The sequence below is a fragment of the Triticum urartu genome, chromosome 5A (genome assembly GCF_056163025.1).
Source record: "Triticum urartu cultivar PI428250 chromosome 5A, HENAU_Tu73, whole genome shotgun sequence".
Lineage (NCBI taxonomy): Eukaryota > Viridiplantae > Streptophyta > Magnoliopsida > Poales > Poaceae > Triticum > Triticum urartu.
Window position 1 is genome coordinate 125,737,764 of NC_141877.1, and position 22,908 is coordinate 125,760,671.

General features: G+C 46.0%; 1 protein-coding gene across 1 annotated transcript in view; it reads right to left on the reverse strand.

Annotated features, from left to right (window-relative positions):
* LOC147970541 (protein FAR1-RELATED SEQUENCE 5-like) overlaps positions 1–22,908 on the reverse strand; it is a 74,034-nt gene that overhangs the window by 45,750 nt on the left and 5,376 nt on the right. The window contains exon 2 of the mRNA XM_087523477.1: positions 9,266–9,505. Coding sequence (XP_087379603.1) covers positions 9,266–9,505 — 240 coding nt within the window. The remainder of the gene's footprint in view (positions 1–9,265; positions 9,506–22,908) is intronic.

Genomic DNA, 22,908 nt, shown 5'->3' on the forward strand with positions numbered 1-22,908 from the left:
TCTGCTGTGGCTAATGCTGATGCCATGGAGACCGAGGGTGGGGCTGCGACTGATGATCACGAGGAGGACTTTGGGCCCTCTAGTGCAGAACCTTCGTGGGCGAAGAAGCTTAAACACAAGATGAAGAAGCTTTTCTACATGGAGTCTCATGGTCAGTACTTGACACATGTGGCGGAGAAGCATGCCAGGGTGCGCCACAAGGAGCTCATGCGTCAGATGGGAGCGACAATTGCCAGTGGATCTGAGGGTCGGATCACTGAAGAGGAGGAGTGGATTCATCAGCATTGCCCTTGGACCGACTCCGACGCCGAGCAGTTTTCGACCAATGACGGAGATGCAGACGATCACGCTGAGATGTGATGTTCGAGATCCTCAGCTTGCCATCACCTGGAGTCGTAGCATCGCTCTTTTCCCTTTTTGGTGTCTTGCTGCCAAAGGGGGAGAGAGTGTAGGGATTTGTGTTGCCGTGCTTTGAGTTTGTCGTATTGTGTTTTCTTGTGTGTTCTCTTGGTGTCTTTGTTTGGTTTGGTTTGGTGCCCGTGAGACCTAAGTTTTAGACATATGCTGTGAGACATATGCTCTCTATCGCTACCTTATTACTTATGTCTATTCAATGCTGTAGTATATTATGAGTTGCATGCTTGTCCTGTTATATACTCTTCTCTCATATATCTTGTGCTTAGAATTGTTGGACTATAAAATATAGGGGGAGTGTTGATCTGGATGTGTGTGTCTTGCTTTCCTTTTGCTCCTCTTTCTAGGTGCACACATTCTGGGGGAGCCCCTCTATATTTTGTAGTTCTTAGTTTTCTTACGTTTATATCTTTTCCTTGTGCAAATCCCTTGTTGTCATCAATCCACCAAAAAGGGGGAGATTGTTGAGGCATATCTCTCTCAAGGTAGTTTTGGTGATTGATGATAACATGTTTGCGGACTAATCATGTGCTTTGAGTAGTTCACAGATTCATCCCTGGCACGAGACATTTTCTTCCCTTCGGAGTGTCATTCAAGACGGTGTAGCTCCTTCGTTTCTCTCTCGGTGGACTAGTTGCGTAGAGGGCACCGTACTATCAAGAGGGGGTCCGCTGGGGTATTGCATGGGTGGAATCAACACGTACACATCAGCTTCTCACCCTCCGAGCTCTTCCACTTCATAGAAGAGATCTCTCCTCTTTTCTATGTCATGTCTGGGTTCCAGCGGTAGTACCGCGCAACCTAGTGGTAGTACCGCTGAGGAGCCACAAGCAGCAGTACCGCTCCACAGCGGTAGTACCGCCCGTGACTCCACAGCAATAGTATCGCTGGGGTGCCTGGCACCACCGCCTCATCCTCAGCCTCTTTGGAGAGATCCTCTCCCTCTTCTGTGTCCCAGCGGTAGTACCGCCGAAGGGTCACAAGCGGCAGTACCGCTCCGCAGCGGTAGTACCGCCCGTGACCCTGCTGCCGTAGTACCGCTGGGCTGTCTGGCTCCTACCGCCTTGACTCGAGGGCTCTTTTTCTCGGGTCGGGTTTTGCGGCACTAGTTGCGGTTGTAGAGGCGGTAGTACCGTTTCAGGAGCGGTAGTACCGCCCTTACCACCGCGGTAGTACCGCGCTGGGTCCTATTCCCTACTAGTCTTCTCTGCGGGGCAGTACCGCTGGCTGGAGCGGCAGTACTGCTGACCTAGCGGTAGTACCGCCCCCTCTTAGCGGTAGTACCGCCCTGTGCGGGGCTGGTTGGTGGGGGCAATGGTTGGATTGTTGCCCCCACTATAAAAGGGGGTCCCCTTCTTCCTTTTGACCTACCTCTTCCCCCTCAAGATCCATTAATGCTCAAGCTCCATTAAATTCTCCAAGCTCCATTTTCGCCCGATCTATCTCTCTAGCCAATCAAACTTGTTGATTTGCTCGGGAGTGGTTGAGAAGGCCCCGATCTACACTTCCACCAAGGGTTTTTCGATTCCCCCACTCATCCCTAGTGGATCTTGTTACTCTTGGGTGTTTGAGCACCCTAGACGGTTGAGGTCACCACGGAGCCATAGTCCATTGTGGTGAAGCTTCGTGGTTTTGTTGGGAGCCTCCGATTAAGTTGTGGAGATTGCCCCAACCTTGTTTGTAAAGGTTCGGTCGCCGCCTTCAAGGGCACCAATAGTGGAATCACGGCATCTCACATTGTGTGAGGGCGTGAGGAGAATACGGTGGCCCTAGTGGCTTCTTGGGGAGCATTATGCCTCCACACCGCTCTAATGGAGACGTACTTCCCCTCAAAAGGAAGGAACTTCGGTAACACATCCTCGTCTTCACTGGATCCACTCTTGGTTATCTCTTACCTTTACTTGTGCAAGCTCTTTAGTGTTACTTCTCTTGCTTGCTTGTATGCTTGTTGTTGTTGCATCATATAGGTTGCTCACCTAGTTGCACATCTAGACAACCTACTTTGATGCAAAGTTTAATTTGATAAAGAAAAGTTAAAAATTGCTAGCTGCCTATTCACCCCCCCCCCTCTAGTCAACCATATCGATCCTTTCAACTGGCTCAATCAGGATTGACAATAATCGAAGTTATGTCGATTTGCATAATGCGGGGAGTGCAGCCACTTCAATATCGTGGGCACCCCTTGTGGTGTTATAATGGGGCGGATGACGCCACCCGCTACGGGCGTAAGGGTCCGGACAATGTTGCCACTCTAGCGAAAACTCTGTCCGAATTGTTCAAGGGTGAGGAAGAGGAGTTCACCCGCATCAAGCCACGGGATGGATTCTCCATGTACAATCCTCCAAGGTGGGTAAGTTATATTTCCCTACTCCCATTTTTCCCGCATTCTTTGTCGTAAATATTCACCTTGCCCCTTTGCGGCAGGAACTGCGAAAAGCCATAAAGGAGGTCTGCAGCCCTTCTCCACAACCAGAGGACCCTGACCGAGCCCTCGACTCCAGACTTGAAGAAGATTCGGTTATCTCCATGGAGCTGATAGACCGTCAGTTCTATCAGTTAAGCTGCGACGATGCCATGGTGGCCATTACGGCCGACTACCCCAGACTGCTCCCTGCATCGCAAGTAAGAAAAACCAAAAAAAATCCTAACTCCAAAAACTAGGATCCCCTTTTAAAAACTTCACCCACCATATACGCATGGCATTTTTTACAGGGAAGGCATTCGGGACGCCCTGCCGAACCCGCAGCAACTCGCCAACCAGAGGCGCCGAGGCCGGGTAGGCCAAAAAGGAAGGCGGTTAGGACGGAGACGCCAGTGCAAAGGTATAAAAACCCCGCTCCTTGTTTGTCATCTTTCTCAAAATGTAATGACACCCGTGTTTCTTTAATAGAAAAAACGCTCGCCGAAATATGTCCGGCGATGTTACCGATCACGCCTCCACCAGTCGGGCGCCAGGACCGGACATAGAGGCAGAAGCTGATATGGGGCAGGTGCCGGATAATCCCCCTACAGAGGATGCGGATAGATTATCCGCTACTAACTCAGAAGTGGAAAGCGCCATGAATCATAGGCGATGCCGGGCCGTACTCCATGACGCTTGTTTCTCACTAGAGGCATTTGATGCCTTCAATTCTGGAGAGGCGTACCTCCGTGCCGCTCAAGATGGTCTAGCCAGAGCCACGGATCAGTATGTAAAGGATGTACGGGTGAGTGAATCTGGTGATTTATATGTATCAGTAGCCCCTGAGACTTGAAACAGTTAGCAGAACTGATTTAAGGATCATCTTTATTGTGCAGGTTCTTACAGAGAAGAATACTAGGCTGTCCCAGGAGCTGGAGGAATGCAAGACCCAACTGCGGGCCGCTGTTGCCGCATTGCAGGAACAAAAAAAGCCTCCCACTGGTAACATTTACTTTAAAGAATGATGGTTACCATATAGTGTGCGGCGTGGCTGCAGATCTAACAACAGATGTTGCAGATGAATCCGGAGAGAATCCAGAGGTCCAGCATGTTATGCGACAGCTAGAGGTTGGCAAACGCGTGCTGACTGAAGTTAGGCGAGAGAAAAACAATCTCCAAGATGCCAATATTAAGCTGAGCGTGGAACTAAAAGACGTTCGTGGGCAGCTTGCAGACTGCAAGAAGGAGAATAAGCGGCTTCGGCGCGGCATTTTCAGTAAGTGCTTGAACGAATCCTTTTAAAGGAGTTCGGCGAAGAAGTCAACTAACAGCGTTATGTCTGTAGGTATGCTGATGGGTCGTCCCGCGGAGGAAATGCCCGGGTCTGCGGGATCTTCTATCCGAGCTGTCACATCTGCACGAACAAGTTCGGCAGGTGATGCAGGGTGTTGCCCAGGCCTTGTGGCCGTCCGTCTCCCTCCCAGAGGGCATTGCCGAGCTTGCGGAGAAGCTCAAGGGAGCACGGCGGCGCTTCTGATTATGGAAGATATCAGCCTGCTGACAGGGTGCCAAAGAAGCCTGGGCCATGGTGAAGACGCGGTATACCAAGGCAGACCCAAATCACATGGCCGAAGTCGGACCTGTGGGGCCCGACGGAAAAGAGGTCCCCGTTAGCTTAGTTTATGGGCAAGTAGAATTAGCCGCAAAGTATTCTCAACAGGATTGTAAGCTAGACCGCCTGTTGGATGGTATAGAAGAGGAATTTAGTCAGTCTGCATGACTATGTAATTAAAGTGACATGTATAATGCCTTCTAGCTGGATTGTAGATCATTTGTCGTTGCGGACCTTTTCGCTTCAACCTCCGGGCCCAATAGTCCAGAGTGTATCCGAATACCCGCTCAGTTATATAAGAACCGGGGTATGCGTGGAGACCAGGCGTAGGGGTCATTAGTGCTTTATCAGACAAGTGGCCAACTAGTTATGTTATATTACATGGGTAGTAAGAAACATCTTCCAGGGAGAATAGTTCTGTTAAGGGTTCCTTTCCCTGGGTAAGCATGCCCTAAAGTGCATGTCCGGACTGCGATAGGAAACGTGGAAAAACATCTGGGGGAAGATATGGACAATAAATAAAAATCATCTTTTGTTCATCGACTGAATATTCCCTTAAGAACGCAAGCTTTCGGCTTCACCCAGTCTGAGGTACACATCTGACTGACCCGGCAGTAACAATCGCAGAGGTGCTCCCCTTATGCCCTAGCCGAATTAACGGGAATGTAGGGCATAAATACAAGAGCCAGGCAACCCAGCTTGGCCAAAACTTAAGTCATATCGATGCATATAATGGTGAAAAAAGGTACATGCGGAAGTATAACACATGTGTGGGACATGAGGCCCAGATAAATAATTTAAGCTTCTGTGAAAGAAGCCCCCAGGTATGAAGAGTGCGGCTAGCGCATCTGTAATGTGCAGGCGAGGCACAAGGTGACCCTTGAAGGCCTAGAAAAATAATAAAAGAAAGAAAGAAAGAGAAACAAGACAGATAATGCATTTGCGAAAAATGGACAAAGGGAGGGGACTAACTTAGAGTCCGGTGCTAGGCGTACAATCTTCGGAGCCTGGCCGCGTTCCATGGGTTCGGCTCGAGTCGACTAGTCGATGCATCCCGCAGTCGGTACACTCCATCGGTCAGAACTTGGTCAATAATGAAGGGACCTTCCCATTTGGGCTCGAGCTTGTTCTTTTTCTTATCTGGCAGGCGTAGAACTAGTTCGCCAACGTTATAAGTTTTGGCCCGTACTTCTCTGCTTTGGTATCTGCGAGCCTGTTGCTGATAAAATGCGGAACGGGCTTTGGCTACGTCGCGCTCCTCCTCCAGGGTGTCCAGACTGTCCTGCCGATCGAGCTCGGCTTCTCTTTCTTCATACATGCGCACTCGAGGTGAGTCATGAATTATGTCACAGGGCAAGACTGCCTCTGCGCCGTACACCATAAAGAAGGGTGTATATCCGGTACTACGATTCGGCGTGGTCCGCAGCCCCCAGAGTACGGAGTCGAGCTCCTCTACCCAGTGCGTGTTAGACTCTGTTAAGGAACGCACTAATCTGGGTTTAATGCCGCTCATTATAAGACCGTTTGCTTGCTCGACTTGACCGTTGGTTTGTGGGTGATAGACTGGGGCATAATCGAGCTTGTTGCCCATTTTGCTGCACCAGAGTTTTACCTCGTCGGCCGTGAAGTTCGTGCCATTATCAGTGATGATGCTGTGGCGGGCGCCATAACGGTGTACAACCCCGGATATGAAGTTTATCACTGGTCCGGATTCGGCTGTTTTAACAGGTTTGGCCTCTATCCATTTGGTGAATTTATCCACCATGAACAATAAGTATTTTTTCTTGTGGGTTCCCCCTTTAAGGGGTCCAACCATGTCAACCCCCAGACCGCAAAGGGCCATGTAATGGGGATTGTTCGGAGGGCGGTGGGTGGCATGTGGCTTTGATTTGCAAAGAGCTGGCAACCGGCGCAGCATTGGACCAAGTCCTGTGCATCTGCCAGGGCCGTTGGCCAATAGAATCCTGTACGGAAGGCCTTGCTTACAAGAGCTCGGGCTGCGGCGTGATGACCGCCGAGTCCGGCGTGAATTTCTGCCAAAAGATTCCGCCCTTCCTCTTCGGAGATGCACCTTTAAAGGACTCCGGTAGTGCTTTTTTTTGTACAATTCTCCCTCATGGACCCTGTAGGCCTTGGATCGCCGCACTATGCAACGTGCCTCATTTTGGTCCTCCGGAAGTTCCTGTCTAGTTAGGTAGGCCAGGAATGGTTCTGTCCACGGGGCAATAATGGCCATTATTTCGTGGGTTGAAGGTGTTATTTTGGTGGCGGAGCCTCCGATTGTGTTAGAGAGTTCGGTATCGGGTATTTTGGCCGGGTCCGTTCGGTGGACTTGGAATTTGACTATTTCATCCACTGGTTTAAAAGAGGTGTACTTGGATCTTTTGTCGAGTATCACGTCGTCCCTGTCCACTGTGGAGCGTAGCATGGTTAATTCCTCGGCCGAGAGGGCTTCGGATAATGCCTCGAGGGCCAATGCGGCTGTTTTGTTTTTGGCGCGGAGTGCTGTGTCTGGATCATTGGCGAGAGTGATGATTCCGTTGGGCTCGGGCATTTTGAGCTTCATGTACCCGTAATGGGGTACAACTTGGAAGATTGTGAACGCCTCCCATCCTAGAAGAGCGTGGTAACCACTGCTAAACGGGGCCACTTGGAATGTAATTTCTTCGGACCTGTAATTATCCGACGTGCCGAATAACACATCTAGTGTGATTTTCCCAGCACAGCGTGCTTCCCGACTGGGGATGATTCCTCTAAAGGTTGTGCTACTTTGCTCAATGCGGTTCCAGTCTATTTCCATCTTTTGAAGAGTTTTCTCATAGATGAGGTTTAATCCGCTGCCGCCGTCCATGAGTACTTTGGTGAGTCGAAAGCCGTCCACGATTAGACTAAGGACCAGTGCGGCTGGTTCTCGGGTTGTTCGGAATTTAGGTTCGTCACTGGCATTGAAGGTAACAGCCATGTCACTCCATGGATTTATTGTTGCTACGTGGAAGATTTCGGCCATGCCGCGGAATGTTCGCTTGCGCCTATTATTTGACGCAAAGGTCTCGAAGACTGTTAACACCGTATTGTTATCCATGGGATGGTGCTCTATGGTATTTGGGATAAGAAGATCCTCACCACTTTTGGCCACCTGTCGAAGTATCCAACATGCTCTAAGGCTGCGCGTTGGTATTGTATCCGTTGTACTATGAATTTTGCAGGGTCCTTTGAGCCATCCCTCCAGTACGGTTCCATGCCCTGTAGAGGGTTTTTGCTTTTTGGTAGTTGACCCGGATGTATTGTGATCATGCACCCTTTTATTGCAGACTGGGTTTGTATTCAGGGCCAGGTTATCCCAAAAGCTTGTTTCGGTTTTCCAGGCACTTTCCATCGCACAGTACTTTCGTACTATGGACGCCAAGTCAGCGAAGTGTGTTATCTCATGGCGATTTATGGCGTTAAGGATTCCCTTGTCCGTGCAATTATTGCAGAAAAATAGGATTGTGTCTTCCTCGCGACAGTCCTTAACCTTGTTCATCGCAAGGAGGAATCTGGCCCAATAGTGATATATTGTTTCCTGGGGCTCTTGCTTGATGTGGGAAAGATCGCTTATGTTTGGGTGGGTGGGTGGAGTTGAATCCGAACCCTTACCTAATCTGGGATCCAGGGGCCAAGGAGTTTCCAATTTTGGAAGTTCCGGTTCCGAGGTGTTACCTGATAATCCTGGCCCGCTGCCTGACTCTAAGTTCAGGGATTGGATGTTGTCCTCCCGTGAACGGGCGTCCGGCTCGGAGAGCTCGGGAATCCGGACATAGTTGGTCCTCAAGATAGAGGAAAGGTCGCCGCATTGTTCCTCCACCACTGCAATATGATGGGTGACCGGTGGAGAGTTAATCTCCCTTTGATTGGGTTTAAGCCCAATCCGACCATAGTCCGTAGCGACTCCCAAGGCGGCGATGTGATCCAAGAGCTCGTTTAAGGAGGCGAGCTCCGTTAGATCCATTTGTTCGGCGAGTGCCGATTTGACGTGGAGGTTGTTTTCGGTGACCCGAGAAGTCATCGTCGGTGTGGCAGCCGAACAGGCGGTCATGATGAAACCGCCTAGCCGGAGAGTTTGGCCGATAGCCAAAGCTCCCCCCAACAGTAGTACCGTCTTTAAAGATGAGACGAGACATCCTTCCTTCTGGCGACGGCACAGAGGAACTCTCAATGAAAGCACCAATGTCGGTGTCAAAAACGGCGGATCTCGGGTAGGGGGTCCCGAACTGTGCGTCTAAGGCGGATGGTAACAGGAGGCAGGGGACACGATGTTTTACCTAGGTTCGGGCCCTCTTGATGGAGGTAAAACCCTACGTCCTGCTTGATTAATATTGATGATATGGGTAGTACAAGAGTAGATCTACCACGAGATCAGAGAGGCTAAACCCTAGAAGCTAGCCTATGGTATGATTGTATGTTGTCCTACGGACTAAAACCCTCCGGTTTATATAGACACCGGAGGGGGCTAGGGTTACACAAGGTCGGTTATAAAGGAGGAGATATACATATCCGTATTGTCTAGCTTGCCTTCCATGCCAAGTAGAGTCCCATCCGGACATGACACGAAGTCTTCAATCTTGTATCTTCATAGTCCAACAGTCCGGCCAAAGGATATAATCCGGCTGTCCGGAGACCCCCTAATCCAGGACTCCCTCACCAGGTTTTTCTGATTAGGATCACTGATGAATCCTAAGCAGTTTATACTAGGATAGAAAAGAAATCCAAGTACTTGAGGCAGGAATAAGCAACACTTCTCCAGTAGCAAAGATTAATTTAATGAGAAGGGGGTGGTGTGGGCAGTTTTTTTGTTGTACCTGATGTCAAGTTGCAGTCGTTAAGGAGAGTCAGAATTTTTTTCTCTTCAGGCGGGATGCCTTGGTGAGAACGGAGGTATTCCAAAAGTGATGGCTTGTCAATCAGTGGGTGGTTGTGATCTACAACAAAAGTGATAACCTCCCATCCGCCATCTATAAGCTTCACCACCATCTTAGCAGGGAATTTTGTTTGCTTTATAGTATCTCGCTTCCTCTTCTTTTTGTAAGTGTGTTCTTGTAACACCCACGATGCGGCTATATCTCCCACGTGTCGGGGCACGACTTAGAGGCATAACCGCATGGTAGGCATGTCACAAGAGGGGTAATCTTTACACATCCCATGTACTGAATAAGAAAGGGAAAAGAGTTGGCTTACAATCGCCACTTCACACAATACATAAATATATCATACATCATCCAGAATACAATCAAGGTCCGACTACGGAACCAAAATAAAGAAAGACAACCCCAATTGCTAGATTCCCGATCGACCCAACTGGGCTCCTCTACAGATCATCCGGAAAAGACACATAGTAACGGCCCGAATCCTCGTCGAACTCCCACTTGAGTTCGGTCGCGTCCCCTGCACTGGCATCATCGGCACCTGCATCTGTTTGGAAGTATCTGTGAGTCACGGGGACTCAGCAATCTCACACCCTCGCGATCAAGACTATTTAAGCTTAAGGGTAGGAAAGGGTAATGAGGTGGAGCTGCAGCAAGCACTAGCATATATGGTGGCTAACTTACGCAAAAGAGAGCGAGAAGAGAAGCAAAGCACGGTCGAGAAGCTAATAAAGATCAAGAAGTGATCCTGAAGCTACTTACGTTCAAGCATAACATGAGACCGTGTTCTCTTCCCGGACTCCGTCGAAAAGAGACCACCATGGCTACACACGCGGTTGATTCATTTTAATTAAGTTAAGTGTCAAGTTTTCTACAACCGGATATTAAAAAATTCCCATCTGCCCATAACCGCGGGCACGACTTTCGAAAGTTCAAAACCCTGCAGGGGTGTCCCAACTTATCCCATCACAAGCTCTCACGGTCAACGAAGGATATTCCTTCTCCCAGGAAGACCCGATCAGACTCGGAATCCCGGTTATAGGACATTTCGACAATGGTAAAACAAGACCAGCAAAGCCGCCCGAATGTGCCGACAAATCCCGATAGGAGCTGCACATATCTCGTTCTCAGTGCACACCGGATTGTCCAAGCTTCCGGTAGGCCAACCCAGAGTTGCCCCTGGTGGCCACCGACGACTGACAAGTTGGACCAACACTCAGAGGAGCACTGGCCCGGGGGTTTAAAATAAAGATGACCCTTGAGTCCGCGGAACCCAAGGGAAAAAGGCTTAGGTGGCAAATGGTAAAACCAAGGTTGGGCCTTGGTGGAGGAGTTTTATTCAAGGCGAACTGTCAAGGGGTTCCCATAACACCCAACCACGTAAGGAACGCAAAATCAAGGAACATAACACCGGTATGACGGAAACTAGGGCGGCAAGAGTGGAACAAAACACCAGGCATAAGGCCGAGCCTTCCACTCTTTACCAAGTATATAGATGCATTAAAGTAAATAAGAGATAATAGTGATATCCCAACAATATCCATGTTCCAACAAGGAACAAACTTCAACTTCACCTGCAACTAGCAACGCTATAAGAGGGGCTGAGCAAAGCGGTAACATAGCCAAACAACGGTTTGCTAGGAAAGGTGGGTTAGAGGCTTGACATGGCAATATGGGAGGCATGATATAGCAAGTGGTAGGTAACGCGGCATAGCAATAGAGAGAACAACTAGCAAGCAAAGATAGAAGTGATTTCGAGGGTATGGTCATCTTGCCTGCAAAGTTCTCAGAGTTAACGAAAGCTTGATCCTCGTAAGCGTACTCAATAGGTTCCTCGATCACGTACTCCTCTCCCGGCTCTACCCAAAGCAAGAACACAAGCAAAAGGACCAACAATCAATCACGGTGCAATGCACAAGCAACATGATGCAAAACATGGCATGACATGCGGGATGTGATATGCAATGCATATGCGTGCTTCGGAAGGGAAAGTTTGAACCAAGCATTAACTTGGCAAACCAAGTGTGCCGCTGGAAAGATGAGATGATTTCGGTCGAAATCGATATAAAGATCGCCGGAATCGGATGCACGGTTTGCAAATGGCAAGCGAAACAAGAATGGCACAATTCTGCGATTAACATCACAATGCCAACTAGAATGCAACAAGAAACTAAGCTACTACACTCCAACATAACAACAAATCACATGGAAGTGATCTACTCAAGATGCTTGACAAAATATGAACACTGAGCTATGGCTAAAACACAGAAGAGCAGGTTCAAACAAGCATGGCAAAAGTGCAAAAGATATCAGCATTACAGACTTAGTGAAAATACTAACATGTCAGGAAAATAACATCAGGAAGCCATGTTTAGAGCAAGCGAACAACATGCTACAGGAACTTATCATAGTAAACAAAGGCATGGCATGAATCTACTCGAAGCATAGAACAAAAATCCCTTACTGATCATGAGCCAATAAGGCACAGAAGATATGATGGCACCCATGTAAACATAGCAAGTTTTATTAATAGTTTCAGACTTAGCAGAAAACAGAGCATGGCATAAACAGAGTTATGAAGGCATCTTTGCAAGCTTGATTCACTCACCACAAGGCATTACATGACAAGATAAGCATACTAACAGCAAGAATACATGTTCATGAAGCTAACCATGGCAAGAGCGAGTTCATAGCATGCATGGATCAACTACAACAACCATGGCAAAATTGATTAACATGTAAACAATCTGCCAGGAACATTTTATAGCAAACGTAGAGCAAGATTAAGACATGCTAGGGCACTCCATAATTGCAAACAGGGGCATGGATGGATAGAGCACAACCATATGTCCAAAACATCCTTACTGAAGCAACTTAAAACTAGCATGGATCTCACTGTAGCATCATGGTTACATGACATAAACATAACAACAGGGAAATGACTTAGCAAAATCCTAAGTCCCTGAAATCAGCAATATCATGAAGGCTACTTTGCATGCTTGTGCTAGTCACCACATTGATCACAAAAATACATGGCAAGCACCCCTGTAAAGATGTCATTGTTGGGGAACGTAGTAATTTCAAAAATTTCCTACGCACACGCAAGATCATGGTGATGCATAGCAACGAGGGAAGAGTGTGATCTACGTACCCTTGTAGACCGACAGCGGAAGCATTATGACAATGCGGTTGATGTAGTCGTACTGTGGGGACCCTGACTCATAAGTCGAGATCACCGAATGCACGTGTACAGTGATCCCAGAGATCAATGCTCACTGAACACACAGAAGCTGAATAACAAGAGTCTTACATCCATACATACCGTCTTACACAAATTATGACCATTATGGTCAAGTCTTACATTGATAAAGCCTTAAGGGATGAACATCGAATGAAACACAAGCAGCGGAAATCTTCGTTGATAAGTAGAACCCATGCCATCTGCCTTAACCCTACAGGCATTCTGACTGGGAAGCGTCCTAGTTCGCATGTTTGTCTTCAAAGAACTTTTCTTCGAACTCCTGTTCTTCCATGCCTGGCCAATTAAATAACCAGTGGCAAGCCAATGAGTACTTTGAATGTACTCGCAAGCAACCCATGTTTTGGTCCAAGATACAACAATGCATGATATAGGTAAATTTTTGCGGAAAGCTAGTTTTGAGTGCAATGACAAGTTCAACAACGTGTAAGACATGCATCAGGAGAATTTAAGTAACCATGAGGACGGGTTACAGATATCAACATAAATAGAGTGGGCACCAACCCAACTCAATCATGTCAAGTCCTTGACTTGACCCAAGTAGTTCTTCCCACTTATCCAACACACACACTGGTTTGTAAACACGTGGACGTAGTTTAAGCAGCACCGCCCAACTGTCCTTGACCGTGGACACGGCTATTCGAATAGTTTTACACTCTGTAGAGGTTGCACACTTTACCCACAAGATCCGGGGAACTTCCGTGTCATCCACGACCCGCGGTACCTCAAGTACCCGGGGTAAGCACCCGATCACTATCTTTCCCTAGACGACACTAACAAGGAGTCCACTCGTTGTTCCGTATCCTCTCGATATACATCATACGAGACTCACTCGAGATCGTAACATCCGAGAGGGGACACAACGGTGTATCCGGTGCCCTGTGAAAACAGTCATGGCCGCCCTACCTGGCACGACCCGTCCCGAGAGAGCGCACCAACAACTCTCCCTTCACTAGTAATGTGGGCTCCAAGCTAGTATCGGCCTAGGTAATCAATAATGCCCTTTCCCATATAAGGGTAGAGTGGTTGCGCATGTAAGGTTGGGACAGTCGACAAATCTTAAATCTAATCCGTTTTCGAAAACAACACACACCCTTGCCTCGGTACACCACTTCGTCATCAAGTGGTTACCCATCTCATTATCTCCCTCGGGCATAAGTGGCACCCGACGGGGTTTTCGGAAAGTCCTTTTGAAAATACTTTGTCTCCATCACCATGCATATACCCGTCCCTTTTGCGTAGCACTACTTAGCATCCTATCTATTCCCACCGGCATAACCCTCATAAGGAGGTAGGGTCATGCACTATGCAAGTATCAACAAGGAGGAAATGAAGGCAACCCACCAAAGTGGCTACCCTCTCATCATGATTCTGATGCAACAATAATAAGGTGCTATATGAAATGCATAAAAAGGGTTTCGTAGACATGGTCAAAGGGCTGCTTGCCTGGCTCAACAAAGTCTTCTGGGTCTTCAAAGTCTTCTAGTCCAACTCCTTCGTCTGCAACGCAATCTATCGTCGCAAAATAATAACAAGAAAAATAAGGCAATAATAAAACAGAAAAACCAAAGTGCTCAGAAAAATGTCAACTTATTTTTGTTAAATACTAGGTTGAAAACTAAGAAGGGGAAAATTCCTAGTTTTGGATTTGGAGTTGTATAAGAGGGGATATGGATTTCCAAACAGAGATTAAACTACTCAAATTTGAATTTAAATTTGAACAATACATAAAAGTGGGTTGGATTTGAATGAAAGTTGCACCATTAAATAGGTGGGATTTTTACAAGATTTTAGGAACTCGAATTGTTGCATTTGGGTTAATATTTAATCCTGTGGAATTTTTGCAAGTATCCAAAAAAAGAAAAAGGAGAAGCAGCACTGTGCAACTAGGCCAGAAGGGCCACAGTGCAGCAGGCCCAGATGGGTTTCAGCCCACGCGAGGCTGCCATGTCGAAGGCGTAAAGGCGAAATACGCCTTCAGCCGATGCAGTGAACCGGTGCGCGCGTGCGTGTTTAAACCTGACGGGTGGGTCCCACCCATCAGGGCGTGAGACTGACGGTCAGGGCCCACGGCCGTCATCGTCTACCTCTGTACAGGGGCGACGACGAGCTCGCCAGCGTCGATACAGGGCACGGGAGGGTGCGTGGGTGGTACCGTTGTGCTCAGGGAGGATCCGCCATTCGGATGGAGGTGGAGGTGGTCGCCGGGGTGGCCTGGTTCGCCGGCGACGAGGTTCGCGGCGGAGGAGCTTCGAGCGTCGACGGCTCCAGCCGTTTCCGACTGCGAAAGAGGCGGGGAAGAAGGGGGAAATGGTCAGGCGTGCTCGGGGGTTCCAGACCGAGGCAGAGGAGGAGCAGGGGAGGCCTGTATCGTGGGATCGACGGCGACCCGAGGCGGCGGAGCTCGAGCTCGATTCTCGAGCTCGGGCTTGTCTGGAGAGGGGTGAGTGGTGTAGGGGGGTGTTTAGGGGAGTGAGAGAGCAAGTGGTGAGGAGAGGGGGGCTCGGGGAGGCCTTTAAGTAGGCAAGCCACGGCTCACCGTAGACCCGTGCGCCGGCGAGGTCCTGCTCGTTGCCACAGGGCTCGGGAGGAGCTGGCGCCATGTCTGGGGTGTTCCTGGGCGTGGACTACGCCGAGGGGAGCTAAGGGAGAGAGCGGGGAGGGGTCAGAGACGTGCGCGTGTGAGCCGCACCATTGGCGCGCTTGGGCGGCCTCTGTTTGCTAGCGCGGAGGCGCGGGGAGGAGGAGAGAGGAAGGGGACAGCACCGTGGCGTGTTGCAGACATTGAGGCGCATCATCGGGCGCGCTGGGGAGGCCCGAGGTGGCCGGAGGCGGTTGGAAGGGGGCGGCTACAGTGCGGGAGCGCACTGTAGCGCGCTCCAGAGCGCCCAAATGGCATGCCATGGCATAAAAAAAGGGGAAGTGGGCGCGGCCACTTGTGTCCAGTAGTGCTAGGGAGTAGTAAAGAAAGGGGAGGAAGCATTGGATGCCATGGTTGGCCACTGGAGTGAGGAGGGAGGTGAAGAAGAGGGGTACAGGGGCTGTCCAGAGGGGTAAATGAAGTGGTTTCACCCCTCCATCATTGAACTGAGGTGCAGCCATTGTTACTGGAGGTAGAGGAGGTCTAGGAGGGGCTGTGGTAAAAAGTTGAGCTCAAGGAGAATAGTTTTAGTGGTCAAAATGGTGTTTTTGGAAAAATGGCAGAAGGTGTTTGTTGTTGGTTTGGGAAAGAAAATGAACTCCAATAGCCATGATACTTAACAGGATGGAATGACACTTAGAAATTGGGTGTGCCACCAAATTTGAGCTCATTTGGGAAAAGTTGCCAGTGTAACTTTGGTAAACCCTAGAAATCAACAGAAATGGGTTTTCCAAGATCTAGTCATGCAATTCCATTCTCCTTGATGCACCACTTGGTGTAGTGTCATAATTTGGGGATTTGAACATGCTCACAAAAGTTGAGGTCAAGGAGAGAAAGTTGGTAGTACAAACTTGCTCAAATTAGGTTCTGAACAGAAAGGGTTATGGGGCATTTTGGTGGACCAAAATGACCTTGATTGAACTGAGGCTTTTCAAGATCATCACAATATGCATTTGTGACTTGCTGGATTTTTCTTGGATTTTTATGGAAATATTTCCTGTAGAAATATTTCAAATCCTTGAAATGAGCAGAAATGGTTTTGGGAGGTTTTGTCAAATATTTTGAACATGACCATGTGTTGAAACTCTTATATATGGGAAATATATGCCCACTGAGTTTCCCTGATTTTTGTCAAATATTTTTGAATCAATAAAATAATTTTTCCCTATTAAAGACCATTTATGGCCTTAAGAAAAAGCCTTTAAATAAAATAGGAAAATGACTTTTAAAATTATATTTTTGGGTTTTATGGGAATCCTATATCTAATAGGTTTCAAATATACCTTTTTAAATATTTTTCATACCCCAAATCAGGTACTTGCAGTGCAAACCTCAATCCAGGGGTTTTTGGAAAACTAATTTTTGAAAAATACTTTTTGGCCAAATTATTTTTGTAAGAAAATACTATATTGCTCTATACACATGGCATGATCATTGGGCAGAAGTTTGGGGCAAGGAGATGAAGTATAGAAGGTGGAGTTGTGTTGACTTTAAAGAGCACTTGAAAACACAGAGAGAAAACCAACTCCAAATAAAAGCCAAATAATGCAAAAGTTTTTGTTGGTCCAAATTTTCATGCTTTAATAATGCAAATGAAGTGTTACAAAATGCAGGGTGTGACACGTACGTCTTCACGGCCCGACCGATCAAGCACCGAAACTATGGCACCTCCGAGTTCTAGCACACGTTCAGCTCGATGACGATCCCCGGACTCCGATCCAGCAAAGCGTCGGGGAAGAGTTCTGTCAGCACGACGGCGTGGTGACGATCTTGATGTTCAACTATCGCAGGGCTTCGCCTAAGCACCACTACAATATTATCGAGGTATATGGTGGAAGGGGGCACCGCACACGGCTAAGAAAACGATCACGAGGATCAACTTGTGTGTCTATGGGGTGCCCCCTGCCCCCGTATATAAAGGAGCAAGGGGGAGGCCGGCCGGCCCTTGTGGGCGCGCCAAGGAGGAGTAGGATTCCTACTCGTAGTTGGAGTAGGTTTCCACCTTTCCTAGTCCAACTAGGAGAAGGGGGGAAAGGGGGGAAGAAAGGGGGCATTTCTTAAACGGCGCCCGTTACAGGCAACGGCGCAAACGGGCGCACACCCCTGCGCCGCCTGGGCCGGCCCGTTTCTGAGTAATATTATTCGAGGCAAAAAAACTAAGGTGCGTAAACGAGGTATCGAACCTTTGATCGAGCGATTGAGAGTGCAGCGCACTAACCACCAGGATAACGACCAGCTTGTGCATAATACATTCTTTCCATTATTTTAATCTTTATCTAGGTCGTTCGCTGGTCAGTTTCTGGGTGTTTTTTTCTTGTTCTTTTTTCATTTTTCTTTTCTCATTTCCTTTTCTTTTTTTCTTTCCTTAAACGCGCAAACTTTTTATCAAATTCGTAAACTTTTTTTCAAATTCGATGAACTTTTTTCAAGTTCAATGAATTTTTATCAAAATTGATGAATTTTTTTCAAATTTGGTGAACTATTTTCTCAAATCCGATGAACTATTTTTTAAATCTGATGAAATTTTTCCAAATTCAATGAACTTTTTCCATTTGATGAACATTTCTCTAATTCGATGAACATTTTATTTCAAATTCCATGAACTTTTTTTTAAATCAATGAACTATTTTTTCAAATCAATGAACGTTTTTCAAATCCGATGAACTTTTTTGAAATTCAATGAACTTTTTCTAATTTTGATGAACTTTTTTCAAATTCCATGAACTTTTTTTTAAATTGATGAACTTTTTTTAAAATTCTATGAACTTTTTTCAAAACCGCTGAACTTTTTTTCAAAATCGATGAAAGGTTTTAAAATTTTGTGAACTTTTAAAAAATGGTGAACTAGTTTTCTAAATTGATGAACTTGTTTTTTCAAAATCAATGAACTTTTCAACTAATTTTCAGATTTAGTTAATGTTTCACTAAATAACGGTTAAGTATAACTTATTCCTAGTAACAAAACAACAGAACCTGTTTGGTCTAGTGGTTCTCGCGTTAGGTTTTGGAGAAAAAGGACTAAGATCCTGAGTTCGAAACCTAGCTATCGCGCTTTTTCTTCACGTTCACTTTTTTCGCGTCGTGGTTACTGTTCAGTCGAAGCTCACCTAGGCCGGCCCAGTAGCGCGACGCTTCAGCGCCAGAACGCGAAACCGGCGCTGAAGGCGCCGGTTAGGAGCTCCCAAGGAAGGGAGAGAGGGGCCGCGCCCCAAACCCCTTGTCCAATTCGGACTGGGCTTGGGAGGGGCGCGCGCCACCTCCTGGTTCTTCCCACTAAGGCCCATTAAGGCCCATTGCTTCTTCCTCGTATTCCCGTAACTCCCCGGTACCTCCGAAAATACCCGAATCATTCGGAACCTTTCCGATGTCCGAATATAGTCGTCCAATATATCGATCTTTATGTCTCGACCATTTCGAGACTCCTCGTCATGTACCCGATCTCATCCGGGACTCCGAACTCCTTCGGTACATCAAAACTCATAAACTCATAATATAACTGTCATCGAAACCTTAAGCGTGCGGACCCTACGGGTTCGAGAACAATGTAGACATGACCGAGACACGTCTCCGGTCAATAACCAATAGTGGAACCTGGATGCTCATATTGGCTCCCACATATTCTACGAAGATCTTTATCGGTCAGACCGCATAACAACATACGTTGTTCCCTTTGTCATCGGTATGTTACTTGCCCGAGATTCGATCGTCGGTATCTCAATACCTAGTTCAATCTCATTACCGGCAAGTCTCTTTACTCGTTTCGTAATACATCATCTCGCAACTAACTCATTAGTTGCAATGCTTGCAAGGCTTATGTGATGTGCATTACCGAGAGGGCCCAGAGATACCTCTCCGACAATCGGTGTGACAAATCCTAATCTCGAAATACGCCAACCCAACATTTACCTTTGGAGACACCTGCTTTATAATCACCCAGTTACGTTGTGACGTTTGGTAGCACACAAAGTGTTCCTCCGGCAAACGGGAGTTGCATAATCTCATAGTCATAGGAACATGTATAAGTCATGAAGAAAGCAATAGCAACATACTAAACGATCGGGTGCTAAGCTAATGGAATGGGTCATGTCAGTCACATCATTCTCCTAATAATGTGATCCCGTTAATCAAATGACAACACATGTCTATGGTTAGGAAACATAACCATCTTTGATTAATGAGCTAGTCCAGTAGGGGCATACTAGTGACGTTTAGTTTGTCTATGTATTCACACAAGTATTATGTTTCCGGATAATACAATTCTAGCATGAATAATAAACATTTATCATGAAATAAGGAAATAAATAATAACTTTATTATTGCCTCTAGGGCATATTTCTTTCAGTCTCCCACTTGCACTAGAGTCAATAATCTAGTTCACATCGCCATGTGATCTAACATCAATAGTTCACATCTTTATGTGATTAACACCCATAGTTCACATTGAAATGTGACCAACACCCAAAAGGTTTACTAGAGTCAGTAATCTAGTTCACATCGCTATGTGATTAACACCCAAAGAGTACTAAGGTGTGATCATGTTTTGCTTGTGAGATAATTTTAGTCAACGGGTCTGTCATATTCAGATCCGTAAGTATTTTGCAAATATCTATGTCAACAATGCTCTGCATGGATCTACTCTAGCTAATTGCTCCCACTTTCAATATGTATCTAGATCGAGACTTAGAGTCATCCAGATCTGTGTCAAAGCTTGCATCGACGTAACTCTTTACGACGAACCTTTTGTCACCACCATAATTGAGAAATATTTCCTTATTCCACTAAGGATAATTTTGACCGCTGTCCAGTGATCTACTCCTAGATCACTATTGTACTCCCTTGCCAAAAACAGTGTAGGGTATATAATAGGTACACAACATGGCATACTTTATAGAACCTATGATTGAGCCATAGGGAATGACTTTCATTCTCCTTCTATCTTCTGCCGTGGTCGGGCTTTGAGTCTTACTCAATTTCACACCTTGTTACACAGGCAAGAACTCTTTCTTTGACTGTTCCATTTTGAACTACTTCAAAATCTTGACAAGGTATGTACTCATTGAAAAAACTTATCAAGCGTCTTGATCTATCTCTATAGATCTTGATGCTCAATATGTAAGCAGCTTCACCGAGGTCTTTCTTTGAAAAACTTCTTTCAAAACACTCCTTTATGCTTTGCAGAATAATTCTACATTATTTCCGATCAACAATATGTCATTCACATATACTTATCAAAAATGTGCTCCCACTCACTTTCTTGTAAATATAGGCTTCACCGCAAGTCTGTATAAAACTATATGCTTTGATCAACTTATCAAAATGTATATTCCAACTCCGAGATGCTTGCACCAGTCCATAGATGGATCGCTGGAGCTTGCATATTTTGTTAGCTCCTTAGGATTGACAAAACCTTCTGGTTGCATCATATACAACTCTTCTTTAAATCCATTAAGGAATGTAGTTTTGTTTATCCATTTGCCAGATTTCATAAAAATGTGGCAATTGCTAACATGATTGGGACAGACTTAAGCATCGCTACGAGTGAGAAAATTTCATTGTAGTCAACACCTTGAACTTTGTCAAAAACCTTTTTCGACAAGTCTAGCTTTGTAGATAGTAACACTACTATCAGCGTCCGTCTTCCTCTTGAAGATCCATTTATTTTCTATGGCTTGCCGATCATCGAGCAAATCCATCAAAGTCCATACTTTGTTCTCATACATGGATCATATCTCAGATTTCATGGCCTCAAACCATTTCGCGGAATCTGGGCTCATCATCACTTCCTCATAGTTCGCAAGTTCGTCATGGTCTAGTAACATGACTTCCAGAACAGGATTACCGTACCACTCTGGTGCGGATCTCACTCTGGTTTACCTATGAGATTCGGTAGTAACTTGATCTGAAGTTACATGATCATCATCATTAGCTTCCTCACTAATTGGTGTAGTAGTCACAAGAACAGATTTCTGTGATGAACTACTTTCCAATAAGGGAGAAGGTACAATTACCTTATCAAGTTTTCTACTTTCCTCCCACTCACTTCTTTCGAGAGAAACTCCTTCTCTAGAAAGGATCCATTCTTAGCAACGAATGTCTTGCCTTCGGATCTGTGATAGAAGGTGTACCCAATAGTCTCCTTTGGGTATCCTATGAAGACATATTTCTCCGATTTGGGTTTGAGCTTATCAAGATGAAACTTTTTCATATAAGCATCACAATCCATACTTTAAGAAATGACAACTTTGGTTTCTTGCCAAACCACAGTTCAGATTGTGTCGTCTCAACGGACTTAGATGGTGCCCCATTTTTTTAACGTGAATGCAGCTGTCTCTAATGCATGATCCCAAAATGATATTGGTAAATCGGTAAGAAACATCATAGATTGTACTATATCCAATAAAGTGCGGTTATGACGTTCGGACACACCATTATGCTGTGGTGTTCCAGGTGGCATGAGTTTGTGAAACTATTCCACATTGTTTTAATTGAAGACCAAACTCGTAACTCAAATATTCGTCTCTGCGATCAGATCGTAGAAACTTTATTTTCTTGTCATGATGATTTTCTACTTCACTCTGAAATACTTTGAACTTTTCAGACTTATGTTTCATCAAGTAGATATACTCATATCTGCTTAAATCATCTGTGAAGGTCAGAAAATAATGATACTTGTCACGAGCTTTAATATTCATCGGACCACATACATCAGTATGTATGATTTCCAACAAATATGTTGCTCGCTCCATTGTTCCAGAGAACGGAGTCTTTAGTCATCTTGTCCATAAGGCATGGTTCGCAAGCACCAAGTGATTCACAATCAAGTGATTCCAAAATCCCATCAGCATGGAGTTTCTTCATGCGCTTTACACCAATATGACCTAAACGGCAGTGCCACAAATAAGTTGCACTATCATTATTAACTTTGTATCTTTTTGGTTTCAATATTATGAATATGTGTATCACTACGATCGAGATCCAATGATCCATTTTCATTGGGTGTGTAACCATATAAGGTTTTATTCATGTAAGCAGAACAACAATTTATTCTCTTACTTAAATGAATAATTGTATTACAATAAACATGATCAAATCATATTAATGCTCAACGCAAACACCAAATAACACTTATTTAGGTTCAACACTAATCCCGAAATTATAGGGAGTGTGCGTTGATGATCATATCAATCTTGGAACTACTTCCAACACACATCGTCACTTCACCCTTAACTAGTCTCTGTTTATTCTGCAACCCCCGTTTCGAGCTACTAATCTTAGCAACTGAACTAGTATCAAATACTGAGGGGTTGCTATAAACACTAGTAAAGTACACATCAATAACATGTATATCAAATATACTTATGTTCACTTTGCCATCCTTCTTATCCGCCAATCACTTGGGGTAGTTCCGCTTCCAGTGACCACTCCCTTTACAGTAGAAGCACTTAGTCTCAGGCTTAGGACCAGACTTGGGCTTCTTCACTTGAGCAGCAACTTGCTTGCTGTTCTTCTTGAACTTCCCCTTCTTCCCTCTGCCCTTTTCTTAAAACTAGTGGTCTTGTCTACCATCAACACTTGATGTTTTTCTCGATTTCTACCTTCGTCAATTTCAGCACTACGAAGAGCTTGGGAATCGTTTCCGTTATCCCTTGCATATCATAGTTCATCACGAAGTTCTACTAA